The 13,913-nt window shown below is 36.4% G+C and overlaps 2 protein-coding genes across 3 annotated transcripts in view; both read left to right on the top strand.

Annotated features, from left to right (window-relative positions):
• Nucleotides 1-3,146, top strand: part of LOC107010760 — a 6,333-nt gene extending 3,187 nt beyond the window's left edge. Inside the window, exons 6-7 of the mRNA XM_015210043.1 lie at nt 2,556-2,655; nt 3,009-3,146. Of these exons, the coding sequence (XP_015065529.1) occupies nt 2,556-2,655; nt 3,009-3,146 (238 nt within the window). The remainder of the gene's footprint in view (nt 1-2,555; nt 2,656-3,008) is intronic.
• Nucleotides 3,147-4,127: 981 nt separating this feature from the next.
• LOC107011742 (vacuolar fusion protein CCZ1 homolog B-like) overlaps nt 4,128-13,913 on the top strand; it is a 17,187-nt gene continuing 7,401 nt past the window's right edge. The window contains exons 1-8 of one of the 2 annotated variants that reach the window (XM_015211358.2): nt 4,128-4,368; nt 5,506-5,708; nt 6,410-6,503; nt 7,703-7,883; nt 7,981-8,019; nt 8,124-8,233; nt 11,333-11,428; nt 12,509-12,964. In XM_015211358.2, coding sequence (XP_015066844.1) covers nt 5,527-5,708; nt 6,410-6,503; nt 7,703-7,883; nt 7,981-8,019; nt 8,124-8,233; nt 11,333-11,428; nt 12,509-12,964 — 1,158 coding nt within the window. In that variant the 5' untranslated portion in view covers nt 4,128-4,368; nt 5,506-5,526. The remainder of the gene's footprint in view (nt 4,369-5,505; nt 5,709-6,409; nt 6,504-7,702; nt 7,884-7,980; nt 8,020-8,123; nt 8,234-11,332; nt 11,429-12,508; nt 12,965-13,913) is intronic. The other variant, XM_015211359.2, reaches the window with a different exon arrangement.

The following is a 13,913-nucleotide window of genomic DNA, read 5'->3' as shown; positions in this document are numbered from 1 at the left end:
CCCCCCCCCCCCCACACACACAAAATTCAAAAAACTCAAGAAGTTTTATGGGTGTATCATTATGGATGACAAAGGTAGTTGAAAGGTTGAAGCTAATATTTACAGAAGTAGCTCGATTTTCAATATGCTTTTGTGAACGGAGGCAGATAAATTGGACTGAAGAAGGAGACAATGAAAAATAGGTATCCATTGTAAATTAGATATAGAGAAAGCATATGACCATGTGAAGTGGTCGGTTTCTCTTTAAAGAGATGGATTTTGATAGAAATAGAGGAGTTGGTAAATTATTGCATTTCCCAGTTAAGTTTTCTACATTAATAAATATGAGTTATGCTGATTTCTCTTGTCTCAACTCCCGAGGCAGGCAGATCTTCTTCCTATTCCTGTTACTGAAATGTCTTGGTAGAGTATAGGACTAGGCAATGGAGAAATGATATTTAAGTGGATTTAAGGTAGGTCCAGAGGACAATAACTTAACATCTGTCTTTTAGGAAAATAAAGACAATAACATAATAACCCACATAGTTTCTATGCCAACGGTGCACTTTTAGTGTGTGAAACAAGGAAATACATATGGTGTTTCTTAAGGTGGCCGACTATCTTTTAAAGTTGTTTCAGGTTTGAATATAAACCTAAGCAACGTCTGATGTATGGATGACAAGGCAATAAGCTAATACTTGTAAATATATCTGGGTGCAAAAGTAGGAGAATTCAATGCATTCTGGGCTCCTTTTAGGAGATGATCATAATTCTATTGAAGTTTTGCAAGTGTAGGAAAAGTTTGAAAAAGGTTAGCAACTCGAAAGAAAAATAATTTGTCAATATGGGGAATATTAACTCATAAACAGTTGATTAGACATCATTTGATTAAAGTATAGACAATTGATTAGACATCATTCTTCCCTACATTATGTCTTCGTTTCTTGTGCCTAATAATTTTTAAAAATATTTGGACAAAAGAAGAAAGAACATTTTGTGGGAAGGCAATTATAAAACAAAAGTTGTCTTAATATTGAAAAAAAGGAAGAGGGGTGTGTGTGTGAATGTGTGAGTTCTCTATAGATGTTTGCTATGTAAATGGTTATGGATATAGAATCAAGAAAATGAAACTTCTTTGGGAAGGTTGTTAATGCAAATTATCGTATGTAGATGAACGTTGGTGCACAAAGGCTGTTGTTTCCTCATATAGATAAGGCTTCATCTGTAGAACTCAAAATTAAGGTCTATTTTAATAATTTTAGAGATGATAAGATAAAACCCTAGACTAGGGCATACTCTTTTAGTCCATCTCCAACCAACATGAAACTTTACACTAAATCCTGTTTTGGTGTAAAATTTGGTGTTATGGGTCGGAGATGCCCTTATAGGAAACAATTTCTTCAGGTTTTCACTATTGTTACCATGTAGGAAGAATGGATGATGGGACTTTAAACTCAAACTGCATTGCTTGGATTGGGGAAGTAAAATCAATCTTGTTAGGGATGCTGGAAAGGTAGAGTATATCACAGTAAAAACTGGGTACACTCCACGTAGGAAGAATAGAGGATGGGACCTTAAACTCAAACTGCATTGCTTGGATTGGGGAAGTAAAATCAATCTTATTAGGGATGCTGGAAAGGTAGAGTACATCACAGTGAAAACTGGGTACACTACATGAGGAGGTCAAGAGACTCTTAGATAAGGGTGTTAAGGGGTTGCAATAAGTTGAAAGATACCAATATTTGTACTTACACTGTGCAGTTGCTTTGGAAAGGGTGGGACATGTCTTTGAACTTCTTTTGGATGCTAAACAGGTTTAAGTTTGCATATCTAAGCTGATATGTAAGAAAAATAGGAAAAGCTACCAAGAAGATCCGAAACACCACCCCTTACAATATTATATGATATTTGTGGAGGGTAAGAAATAATAGATGCTTCGAGTTCATAAATCTGAAGTCTAATTGTTTGCTGTCTTCGGTTTTTTGGCGTAAGATGAAACATTGAGACTTGTAATAGTGCAGATGAACTAATGAATTGTGTAAGCAACCTTCAATTTTTACAAGGACGCAAGTAGGGCTCTATTTTGTAAAAAGGGTTGTTTTGAAACATTTACTTGGTAATGATAAGTAAAATTGCGAATCTACACTTGTGAGGCCTACTTTTATCACTGAGCTGAGGCACTGCACAGAAGCCAAGGAATTGTGCATTATCTCTGCAACTAACACACGTTGATAGAGAGTTGTTTGGAAGCAGATATTTGAAAATTGAAGATGAGAGATTGGAGATACTCTCTGAAATCAGGGATGATAGTTTGGGGCTCTTAGGAGGCCTAGGTCTCCATCTGGAGTGATATATGTATATGTGCCTCAACTAGATGTATGTTCCCAACTGTTCTACTACATGATCCATAGTGCATCTTCGCCACTACCATATGTTTGTCCAGTCTTTTTCATTGTAGTAGAAAAGTAGCCACAGAAACTAATCACTTATTTATGCAAATTTTTTTTTCTCAGAGGGGTGAGATTTGTTAGGTAGAGTCTACTTGATAAACTATCAGATGTGCTCATCTTTTGCAGGAAACTTCAGGAGGATTTGACTGATGAAATGGTCGTTTTGGCACGACAGCTCAAACAGAGCAGTCTTACGATGAATCAATCCATCAAAAACACCAAGAAAGTAAGTCTTTGTTTCGTTTCATTTTGCTTAAATTGTTGGGACTTGAAAACTTACCCTTAACAATTTTTGCCTTGAAAAATGATTTTGTGTCTCCAATGTAAACTATTTTGCCTGTTGGGAGGCAATTGAGGCCATTGGTAGCCTACACTATCTTTTCCGACACAACAATATTGTATCTGTTTATCTCTGATATTACTACATGTTTGAAGATTCTTTACTAATTCAGTGCAAAAAGAAATAACTGGACTTCTGATTCATCTTGTCTGGTTACAAACTTTTAACTTCAGTCTCGGATTTTACTAGTCTCTTTGTAAATATTGTCCTCAAAGTTGACATCTATAACGTGGATGCAGATACTTGATTCAACTGAGAAAGCAGTTGAGCATAGCCTGGCAAGTACATGGCATGCAACTTTCAGAGCAATGGATGTGTATTCGCGGAGTTTCAAGACAACATGCTTCCAATGGCTTTTGATCTTTGTCATGACTTAGTCTTTGTCATGGTTGCATTACTTATTCGAGTGACTTTGCAGCTAACCCTTTTTGTAACTGAAAATATAATAGAACTCTTGCCTTTTTCTATCTTTGTATAGTACTTACTAGAAGATAACTCATTTGTAGGGACATGTTTAGAGGATAAAAAATTCTATAGATACTGAAAGAGAAATGTATAACTTTTGCATTACTTTTCTTTACTTGGTCTGTTTTGGCAGCGGTTGGGAGGCCAAAACATTTTTTTCTAAAAAAAAAAAACTTTTTTTTTGTTCTATGAGAAATGAGTTATAAAACTGTTTTTAAATAAAAGCAGAAATAGTTCTTGAGCGAAGTAAAAAAATTATTTTTTTCAAGTCTACCATGTCATACCATTTATATATATTTACTATATACCTCTTATTAATTATTAGCATAACTCATTACTTTTGTTAATTTATACGCATGTGTTTTATTTTACATTTTAAATATTATTATTCATAGTTTTACCTTTGCAGCTAACAAATTCTACTTATATTGTTGTGAATATTTCATACTGATTTAATTTGTGAAAGTCTTAAATATTTCTTGGGTTGATATTTTTTAGTGTAGCTAAATCTTCATGTTAATAATATATCACTATTTAATTTTTATTTATGTATTATAATGTATTGAAAATTTGAAATATACTTTTCAATTAATAAAAGTAAAATATCATTAAAGTCTTTTATAATAATTATATAAATTAATTTTCTTTCTATAAAATAAATTCTTATTTGTGATTTAACTTTTTAAAATAATATTAGTTAAACATAATATGTTTATCAAAAGTATTTTTAAAATAAATTAATCAAATGCAAATGATCAGAATGAGGAATTTTTAATCACTTTGGACAAAAGAGCTCTTAAGTACTGATTTTTTTTTTAAAAAAAATTTATTATATAGAAAGTATTTTTTCAATGAAAATTGGATACTAAATTTAAAAAGTTAATTTTAGGAAGAAATTGTTAGTCAACAAATGTAATTGCGTTCTGGGTTCACATAAATCCTGAAGCAAAAATTGAACGAACACATAGAGGCATAGAAGAGAGGAAGTTCAGTTGAGTGTCGTCTTCTTCCGTTTCCTTGTAATTTCCTAATCTGAACCCTAACCAATCGCAAAATGTCAATCACGACCAAATAATCACTTCCGTTTGTGATCAATCCACCAGTGAAAACAACAAGAATATGAACCGCAAATTGGTGAGCTTCCTTCTCATCTTTGATTTATCTCATGGGTTTAGTAAGATTCTTTCTTTTTACCATATCTCATCTGGGTCCTCTTTAATTTTTCCGAATCATAGCTCTTTTTTTTCCCCCTGTTTTATAGTAATATTTATTTATTTTGGTTTTGGGTAAAGTTCCTCAATTTCAATGATAATGCGCTTTGTTAAAAAAATTAGGTATGGTTTTTTTTTTCTCTCTCAAAATTTGGCCTTGTTGATAAATTTTATTTATTTCTACTCTAATATGTGATAGTGGGTAACTATTGTTCTGGACTTATGTAGTTCACGAAAACTAAATCCTGTGAATTTCAGATAACCATAAAGCAAAAGATTTAGTGCTTTACCATATACTGTCACTTTACTGGTTGTATGTTACTGTTTTTTGTTTTTTCACATTGACATTTTCACAAATATCTCTTGAGTCATCATTGATTCCACCATTTTCACCCATCATCGATTCCAAGATTTTCAATCCCCATGTTGTTTGAGCTAATAATTTGCCGATTAAAGAGTTTGTACAGAGAGATTTTTGAACTTCTTCTGCTTGGTCCTTACAAAAAAGTTGAAAATTCGTGTTTAAGAAATGAAGTTGGAACTCATTCAAGATCTTGGTTATAGAATTATAGCAGTTGGTTCCTTTAACATTCGAAGTTGCGGTTGATTCCTTTTTTGGAACTGGGACTTTTTGTGTTGAGTTCGATTGCTATTACTGATTGGGAGCTTGAAAATCAGATTGAAACAGTGGATCAATACCTTGGTTTGAAAATTTGAGTTGAACCACCATAGAAGAAGGGTGGGATTTGTTTGTCTTGGGGAAGGAGATTGCTTTTTTTGTTAGATAAGATACTATAAGTGGTCCATGCACCCGCCCTTTTTCTGTGTGAAATATGCACTTGCTACATAATTTATTAGACACACGTTTGGTTGGTTTGTAAAAGTTCATGTGGAACTCGGATGTGTAAAAGGGATTTGGCTACAAGCCGAGGGGTTAACTATGTAGAGGCAATGCATGCGTGTTGTAAAATTACATCAATAAAATCTTGTATGATAATTATTCGCTGTGTTTTGTTTGTGAACCTAGTCTAATTTGTGATTTGGAAACTTGGTATCTCAGTCATAGGAAGGAAGCAGATACATGGGAATTTCGGCTGCAAGCTCTGTTAGTGAAGCTATGAAATTGTGCATATTTGATTTGAGAAGGGGTCAACATGAGGGGCAGGAGTTGGACAAGATTTTATATTTCTTTCCTGCTGATTTGCCTTTCCCCACCCAACTCTCTGTGATAGGGCTTAGTGAAGGACTCATAACATTCACCAGGTTTGTTGCGACTGGCACTCACATATCTACACTTGTATCTATTAGTGAGTAGAAATTCATGTGGCTCTTTACCCATCAAAAATAAATAAATAAAAAATTCATATGGTTCTTTACCCATCAAAAATAAATAATAAATAAAAGATTCATGTTGTTCTTCGAAAAACTCTTGCTTAAAGATGGGATATCTCGATTGGTTGCTGTGATTTTATATTTTTACATTACTTCTTTAATGCTGTTTCGATAGCTGATCTGCAATGTGATTTTAAATCTGTATTCCTGGATATAGCTTCAGTTCTTAGCTTTAGGGATATGTTTTTCATTGTTCATCTCCTTTCATTAATAGTCATTCTTATCCAAAGGATTCTTCAGCCATATCATTAGGTAGAAAGATAGCTGTGCTCATGTATTCTCATATTAGAGACATTAAAGATGTTTTAAAAATAGAGCTTGATGATTGTTCCTAAATTGAAATTAATTTTCTTAATGAAGAGCAATGGGATTCTGACGTGGCTGGGTTATTTTAAGACCAAGAGTAGTTCTTCATCTTATATTTATCTTCATTTTCTTGCTCTGTAAGGTAGATATTCCTTGAATGTGAACTGAGCCATCTGGATGCTGTTGTCAACTTCTTGCAGTTGTATGCTAGATGGCTCTTGTATGTGATATGATTATCTTTTTTATATTTTTTTCATTCTGTGCAGAATATTCTCTCCAGAGGCTCCATGTGAGGTTATAGAAGCAGAGGTGCACTCCCATGTTTTCTATGAGGCAGAGCGTGATATCTGGATGGTGATGGTATGGCCTCTTGCACTCATATAATCATTCTTTTTATTCAATTAGTGAACTTTTCTGGCATTTCATGTTACCTGTCATGGTTAAATTGTAAAGAATTTTTTGGTGAACTGGATGAAGGAAAGTTCTGCCAACTATCGGATTAAATAATTACATGTGGTGATCACTGATTATCTGAACTGGTTTTGAGAGATTATATGATGTTGGGCTGTCCTTCTACCTGCTACAATTTGAAAGTATGATCACTATGGAGGCTGGCTGCACCGTCAGATTTATATAGCATCAGATTTGACATCTGTCAATACGAACCGAAATTTACTTTTGAATTTGAATAATTTAAAAGGCTTGTTAGAATCTGAATATATAGCGGAAACAAGTCCCGCTTTTAATATTTTCTGAAGTACCATCTTGGTACTGTTTCTAAATAAAAATTTACCTCATCCAACGAAAAAAAGTAAAAAAATCTGCCAGTACATCCTGACTTGCTTCTCGGTGTTGTCCTTGTTATACTTGAATAATTTTACTTATGAACAGTTCCAGGACTGTCACATGCAGTGAACTGAAGTCTAGAAGATTGAGGACTAGATTAGGGTGGAGGAAAAGAGAACTAGAGAAGTGGTAACTCAAAAGGAAATTTTGTTCCACAATACTTCTGGTTGAAGTCTAAATAAACTGCCAAACATCATAGTTCCAAAACTTCCGTACCGACCATGGCAGGTCCCTACTTCTTGGTGTGCTCAGACATGTCATAAACGGTCTAAGAATGGAGTAAGGTTGGTCTCGTGCTGGACATAGACATAACAACCTTGAGAGAAACCAGTGCTTTATGGAGTTTATCAATATTTTCTATGCTGTCTATGAGTATAATATCTCTAAAATCATCAGGTGCTTAATGCAATACTATGATTTGTATATGTAGTTGGCTGTGAAATAGATTTCCCAGAAATTCTTTAATAAAATTTGACTGGACAAGATGGAATGAATTAAGCATGACTATAATTTCTTGTTGGTGAAAAGATGAGTATGACTTACCTCTTTTTGATAGGGAAGCTAAGTATGACTTTCTTATGAAAACAAGAAAGGCTTAATGCACACATCTTTTGGACTAACTCAAATTTCCTCATGTTTTATTTTTATAGCAGAAGAAATTTATTATGTTTTATGACGCTTCTGTTATGTATTTGCTTTTCTGGTGGTATTAGGTGGTGGAAAAAAGTGAGTCAGAAGCCATATGGCGGACTGCTGCTTTACGAGATGTTCTTAAAGAAGTTCACTCTCTCTTTGTGATGTTTCATGGGTCCATAAGAGCATTACTTGATAGAGAACCAAGTGGAGGGCTTACCCGGACGCATTTGTATTATTTCATCATGGATTATTTAAGTGGTGAGGCATCATTAGCTACCTTGAAAATATGCATTTTATCACTTTTATAAGAAAATATTCCTCTTCAAGTTATTTCATTGCAAGCCATGATTGTCAGCATTTGAAAAGCGGCCTTCATTGGAATTTAGCTGCTGGGGTAATACTGTAGCTTCTGTATCTAATAAGTTCATTTCAGTTTGTGCAATTTGAACATTAGATTGCATCTTGAATGCTTTGCCTATTAATTGTCCTCTGTGGCAGATTTTCTTTCTGGGAAGAAGCTTCACTTGCCAAATTTCCGTGACTCTTTGAAGGAGCGTGGAATGGTACAGATGTTGACTATTGGGAGGGAGGCAGCACTTGAAGTTCAGGTTTGTCTTGTCAGTTTATTGATTACACTGAAGGCCTGGCCATACTGGGACGAATAGATAAATCATAAATCTGTGGATTTATTTGTTTTGCTCGATTTATTCATTATATTGCTCAGTTCTGTGTCTGTTCTGCTCGTCTTGTTGACAAAAATTGATCAGGTTTGCACGGTTGCTTTGGTTTTCTCTAGTTAGGAGCAAGTTCTGACTTCTCTGTGGTCTAATCTAAAGCCACCATAATTCACTCTTTTACATGATAGCTTCTGCCAAAAGGTCATGTCATCTTGATGTCCAAGAAAATCCCAGCTACTATCTTTTTAGAAATTGGTGATGTCATTACTGAAACACTTGGTGCTGTTCTATTTTATGAATGCCTTAATAAAGATTAAGTGTTCCAGTCCACGGTGGAAGGTTACTTGGACATGCCTCTGGGTAGCAATCACAAGGCAGTGGACATCTGGGAGGTATCCTGGAAAAGACTGAAAGGAAATTAACTAGGTGGAAAGCTCAATATTTTTCTTAAGGTGGAAGACTGATCTTAATAAATTCTGTTCTGGACTCCTTACCCACCTATGTGATGTCTTTATTTCCAATCCCAGCAAAAGTTGTAGAAAAGTTAGACAGGCTGAGGAGGAACTTTCTGTGGCATGGAAATAAAGAAGGGAAAGGTTCTAGTAAACTGGAAGACTGTGCTTCTCAGCAGAGAAAGAGGTGGTCTGGGAATCAGAAATTTGAGGTTGCAAAATGAGTGTCTACTGATGAAGTGGCTGTGGAGATACACTGGTGACTGGTGAGGAAAGAGCTCTATGGAAGGAGGTTATAACAGCGAAGTACGGTGAATTAAACCCCTGGTGTACAGAGAATGTTTCTGAACCTTGTGGTGTGGGTGTGTGGAGAACAATCAGAAATCTTTGGCCACAGACGGAAGCAAATTTATTTCTCAAAGTGGGGAATGGAAACAAAACAAATTTTTTGGAAGAATGGATGGGTTAATCAAACCTCTCTCAAGGATCTTTTCCCAGATTTGTTCCTCATTTGTGAAAATCCCGAAGATAGAGTGTGTGATTGTTGGATAGAGCAGGGATGGAACATATCATTTAGGAGAATGCTTAATGTTTGGGAAATAGAGAGGGTGGCAGCTCTGCTGGGAACATTAGGTGGAATTTCCATTACCACAACAGCTACAGACAGGGTCTTGTGGAAACTCAGCACAGATGGGGTTTTCTCAGTCAAAAGTGCTTACGACAGCGGACTACATGAGATGACTAGTGGAACACAATATCCTTGGAGGTACTACTTTATGAAATGACACAATGATCTTCTGTGAGCCACATGAGGAGCAACTTAGATTCATCAACAATTTTTTTTTTTTTTTGAAGCATCTGTAGGTTTGAACATTAATTGGGGAAAGAGCAGTTTGTATCCTATCAGGAATGTGACAAACATTAAGAGGCTATCTAACATTTTGGGTTGCAAAGTGGAGAAATTTCCCACAAACTACTTAGATATGCCTCTAGAGTCTAGGCAATAAACACAAAGATTTGAAGAAATGGGACAGCATAGTGGATAAGACTGAAAAGAGACTAGCCAGATGGAAAGCACAATACATATCCCTTGGTAGTAGACACATCATTATCAACTCTGTCCTAGATTCTTTCTCTCCCAACATATGTTATGTTTCTTTTTTCTTTACCTGCAAAGATGGCTAAGAAATTGGACAAACTTAGGAGAGATTTCCTTTGGCATGGCTGCAAAGAGATCAAAGGATACAATCATGTCAAGTTGGAAGACAGTTTAGCATAGAAAAGACAAAAGTGGTTTGGGCATCAGAGATTTCAGGAAGTATTACAACTACCTTTTGATAAAATGGTTGTGGAAATATACTGAGGAGAGGCAAGCTTTGTGGAAAGACCTGATTAAATGTAAATATTGAGAGGATGGACTCTGGTGTAGTAAGGTAAGAATTGATGCTTATGGAGTGGGGGCTAGGAGAGCTATTAGAAACTTATGACTCAAGCTAGAACCAAATTTACATATCAAGGTGGGGGATGGAAGGAAAACTAGATTCTAGTGGGATATATGGATCAAACAGGCGCCCATGAAGGACCCATTTCTTGATTTTTTTATTTTGTGCACTAATTCTGAGGCAATGGTCAGTGATTGCTGGATAGAACAATGTTGGAACTTTTATTTCAGAAGTCTACTAAATGATTGGAAAATAGAGAGTGTAGCCAAATTGTTGGAGGAAGTGGGGGATTTTGCAGGTACTAATACAACCAATGATGCAGTTAGATGGTCTCACAGTGAGGATGGGATCTTCATAGTTGGCAGGCTATACAAGAAGGAGGGCAACCAGCAAAAAAGCAGACAACAGAGTTTATGGAAAAAAATTTGGAGGAATTCAGCACCAACAAAAGTTTAGTGCATAGTCGGAGAAGGAAAGGAAGGATCATACTTCCCGGGTGCTCTTTATGTGGGAAGATAGGGAAAACTACTAGTCACCTATTCTTATATTGTACTTTCACATCACAAATATGGTCCATGCTTCTCAACTTTTCAGAAGTGAAATGGACTATGCAAGAACATACAACTGATTTCATGAGGTGCTGGATTAGAATAGGAGCTAGCAAGAGGCAGAAGACCTAGTGGAATTTAATTTTAAATTGCATTTGGTGGACAGTGTGGAAAGAGATGAATAATAGGAATTTTGAAGATAATATCGAATTTCATTTTCAAGGTTGAATAGAATTGCATTGTATCTCTATATTTTTGGTGTTAAGAGATAGGATTGGAGGATTCGGATCAATTTTTAGAATTCTTAGGATCGTTGTAAGTATTACTTTTTGTTCTTTTCTGATTTTCTAAAAGGTTTCCAGCATTCCCTTAATGCCAAAGAAGACAATGTTATCAATTCACAAAAATAATATATGGCCTAACTGATGATTTGAACTCTATTTTTTATGTCCCCTCTTGATTGAGGTGTGTATGAATCCAATGCCTCAATATAGATTTTGCTAGTAAGGCTAACGTTATTGTGCACATGCCATCATCTTTTGATCTATTGCCATTCTAATTACAGTTTCTTGCATTTGGCATTCGCAGTCACTTGTAAGAGTGCTAGAATCATGTGCTGGCTGCAAACAGAGCTACTCACTGATCATGTTCCAGGATTTGCTGGTGTCCACAACTCTTTCTCCTGTAGGCTTTTCTCTCTCTCTCTCTCTCTCTCATTTTTATTTGAACTTTCCTATTTTATACTTTGGTCTAGTTAGACCTGGCAGTTGGATCGGGTTAGCCTAGGAAACTGGCCCAGAAAATAGACCCAGGAAGGTTAACTGGGTCTGGCTAGTCCAGGCTTAGGTTTGGGCCAGTTTCAGGACTTCTAGGCTCTAGCCCATGAATTGGGTCAAAGGGGAAACTACTTCCAAATTGGACAGTCTGTGATCGGCAGGGAAAAGAACACTACAAAGTACAAATCAAAAAATAAAAACTAAAACTGGTAATTCCAGTTTGTGCCGTTGCATCTGTACTGGGACAAGTGAGCTTACTCTCGGGGAATACACCAGAGGTTCTTGTTCACTTAAAAGGTTGGGTTAAAGCTGAACTAAGAAAGTAAGTGGTCAAAAATGATTCTAACACAAAAGAACGAATATGAATGTGCTATCTCACTATATTAGATTGAGATTTCTTTTGTTAACTTTTTGTTTATGAAATTATTTTTTTTCAATGTGTACTTTTGTTAAATCTAATAGTGTAATAGCTACAGTTTATTTTACTTATTTTTCCTCAAGTATTCCGTGTTTTAACTTACAAACTATTAAACAAATACAATGTCACATTTACGTTTTTCAATAATATTTTTTAAAATAATAGATTAATTTAAAAGTTACAGTTTACATTTTTCAAAATAACTATTGCCAAAATCTATTTAAATAGGTACAATGATAACAGTTTAAATAACTCCCGGCCCTGCCCACCAAAGGACCGGTTCAATCGGTTAGTGGTCCTGGTCCAAGGCCGGACCCAAACCACAAGAACTTTTGCCAGCCCAGCACTAAGTTGCAACCAACTTGGGCTGTTTCAACCCGGACTGGTCCCAACTTAACTAGGCAATCATCCTGGTCAGGTTATGCCAGTTCCCAGATTTATCTTTAGTAACTTTGTTATAGAAGCAGTTGCAATTCAAAACTTATAATGTCTGCAGTGACCAGCTATATATGAGGATCCTTTAAATGTACGTTTGCTCTAATCATGAATGGTCACTATTCATCTTTTCAGGAAGACCTGATTAACCTATTCACGTACACTGTCATGAGGTTGACCCCAAATGCTCTGTCTGCTGGAGCTAGCTCCTGGTCCTATTTACGCAAAGGAAGTACTACTTCTAATGCTTCTGCGTCTTTATCGACAAGCTCTAACTCTGTTCTGGACCGGTACAACAACTCACGGGATACTTCTCCAGTTGGAGTTCGTAGCTATCAGGTTGTTAGGCCCTTACAGCATGAGAAATGGTCCAAAGGGAAGGATGGTTTCCTTGTTACTGATATTTGGGGCACAGAAGTTGGCAGCTCGAGTGCTAGCAGTCCAACAATTTGGCTCAAGCAAACAGAGGAGAGGATGTATCTTTGTGCTTTTCAGCATAAGAGCCTCAGCATAATACTTCTCATTCCTGTCACATCTGTACACAATGGGGAGCAAGGGTTGTCAGTGGTGAAGCAGCAAATTCTGGAGAATGTAAGTCAATGTAACAAATGGTCTTATTTTCTTGAAAATAAATTGGTCCTTCTTTCACTCACTTCTTCTTGTAGGCCGTTTGTTTTGACCTTCACTGACTTCCAAATTAGGAACCTTTATTTAGGACATCATTCTGTAAATTGGAATTTATAGCAGCAGTGCTTGAAAAGGGTTTAAATTTATCTTTATATCTTAAAACTTTTCTATGACCTCTTTTGAAACATTGAAAGATAAAACTTAGTGGGTTAATTATAATCTTTTGTCTTAATTTTACATTGGCTATGGATAAGGGTTTCAGAAAAAACATCTCTATCCACCAGGTAGTGGTAAGGTCAGCGTACTGTCACGGACTTTTCTATCTAGACAAGACTCCGTGCGGCACTTGACGGTTTGCTCACGAATCTTTCACGTATCTCACAAACTCAAGTAAGCCTCACACAATTTTGGATCGCTAAGAGAAATCAAGAAGAAAGACAAAGCAGAATTTGGAAGAATGGACTAGTATCTATTAGTCAATTGAATTGTTGGATGATTTACAAATTACAATGACCCTACTATTTATACTACTCTAACCACTAAGAGTAAATAAATTCTACTATACAAGCCCCAAGTCCATGTCCTCAAGACATGCTTCTAAGTCTTCCAAAAATGGACTCCTAGCCTTGACTAGTCTGCCCCACGTTTTGCCAAGCCTCCCCAAGGCTTGAAACTGCCGCCCATTAATTGCTGTAACAGCTGTAACGGCTGTAACAGCTGAAACGGCTGAAACTGCCGAAACGGTTGTAACGGCTGCCCCTCCAACTGCTGCCTGCTTGGGCGCCTGCACCTTGGTCTGCTGACCGGTTTGGGCTGCCTGCCCCCTTGCGCCTGCTGCTGGCTGCCTAGGCAGGTTGCGATCTGCCTGGGTATCTGGCGGGTCGTGACAAACTCCCCCACCTGATGATGCGAC

The sequence above is a fragment of the Solanum pennellii genome, chromosome 2, assembly GCF_001406875.1.
Source record: "Solanum pennellii chromosome 2, SPENNV200".
In the NCBI taxonomy this organism is placed as follows: Eukaryota; Viridiplantae; Streptophyta; class Magnoliopsida; order Solanales; family Solanaceae; genus Solanum; species Solanum pennellii.
This window is presented reverse-complemented; position numbering and strand designations above follow the sequence as displayed.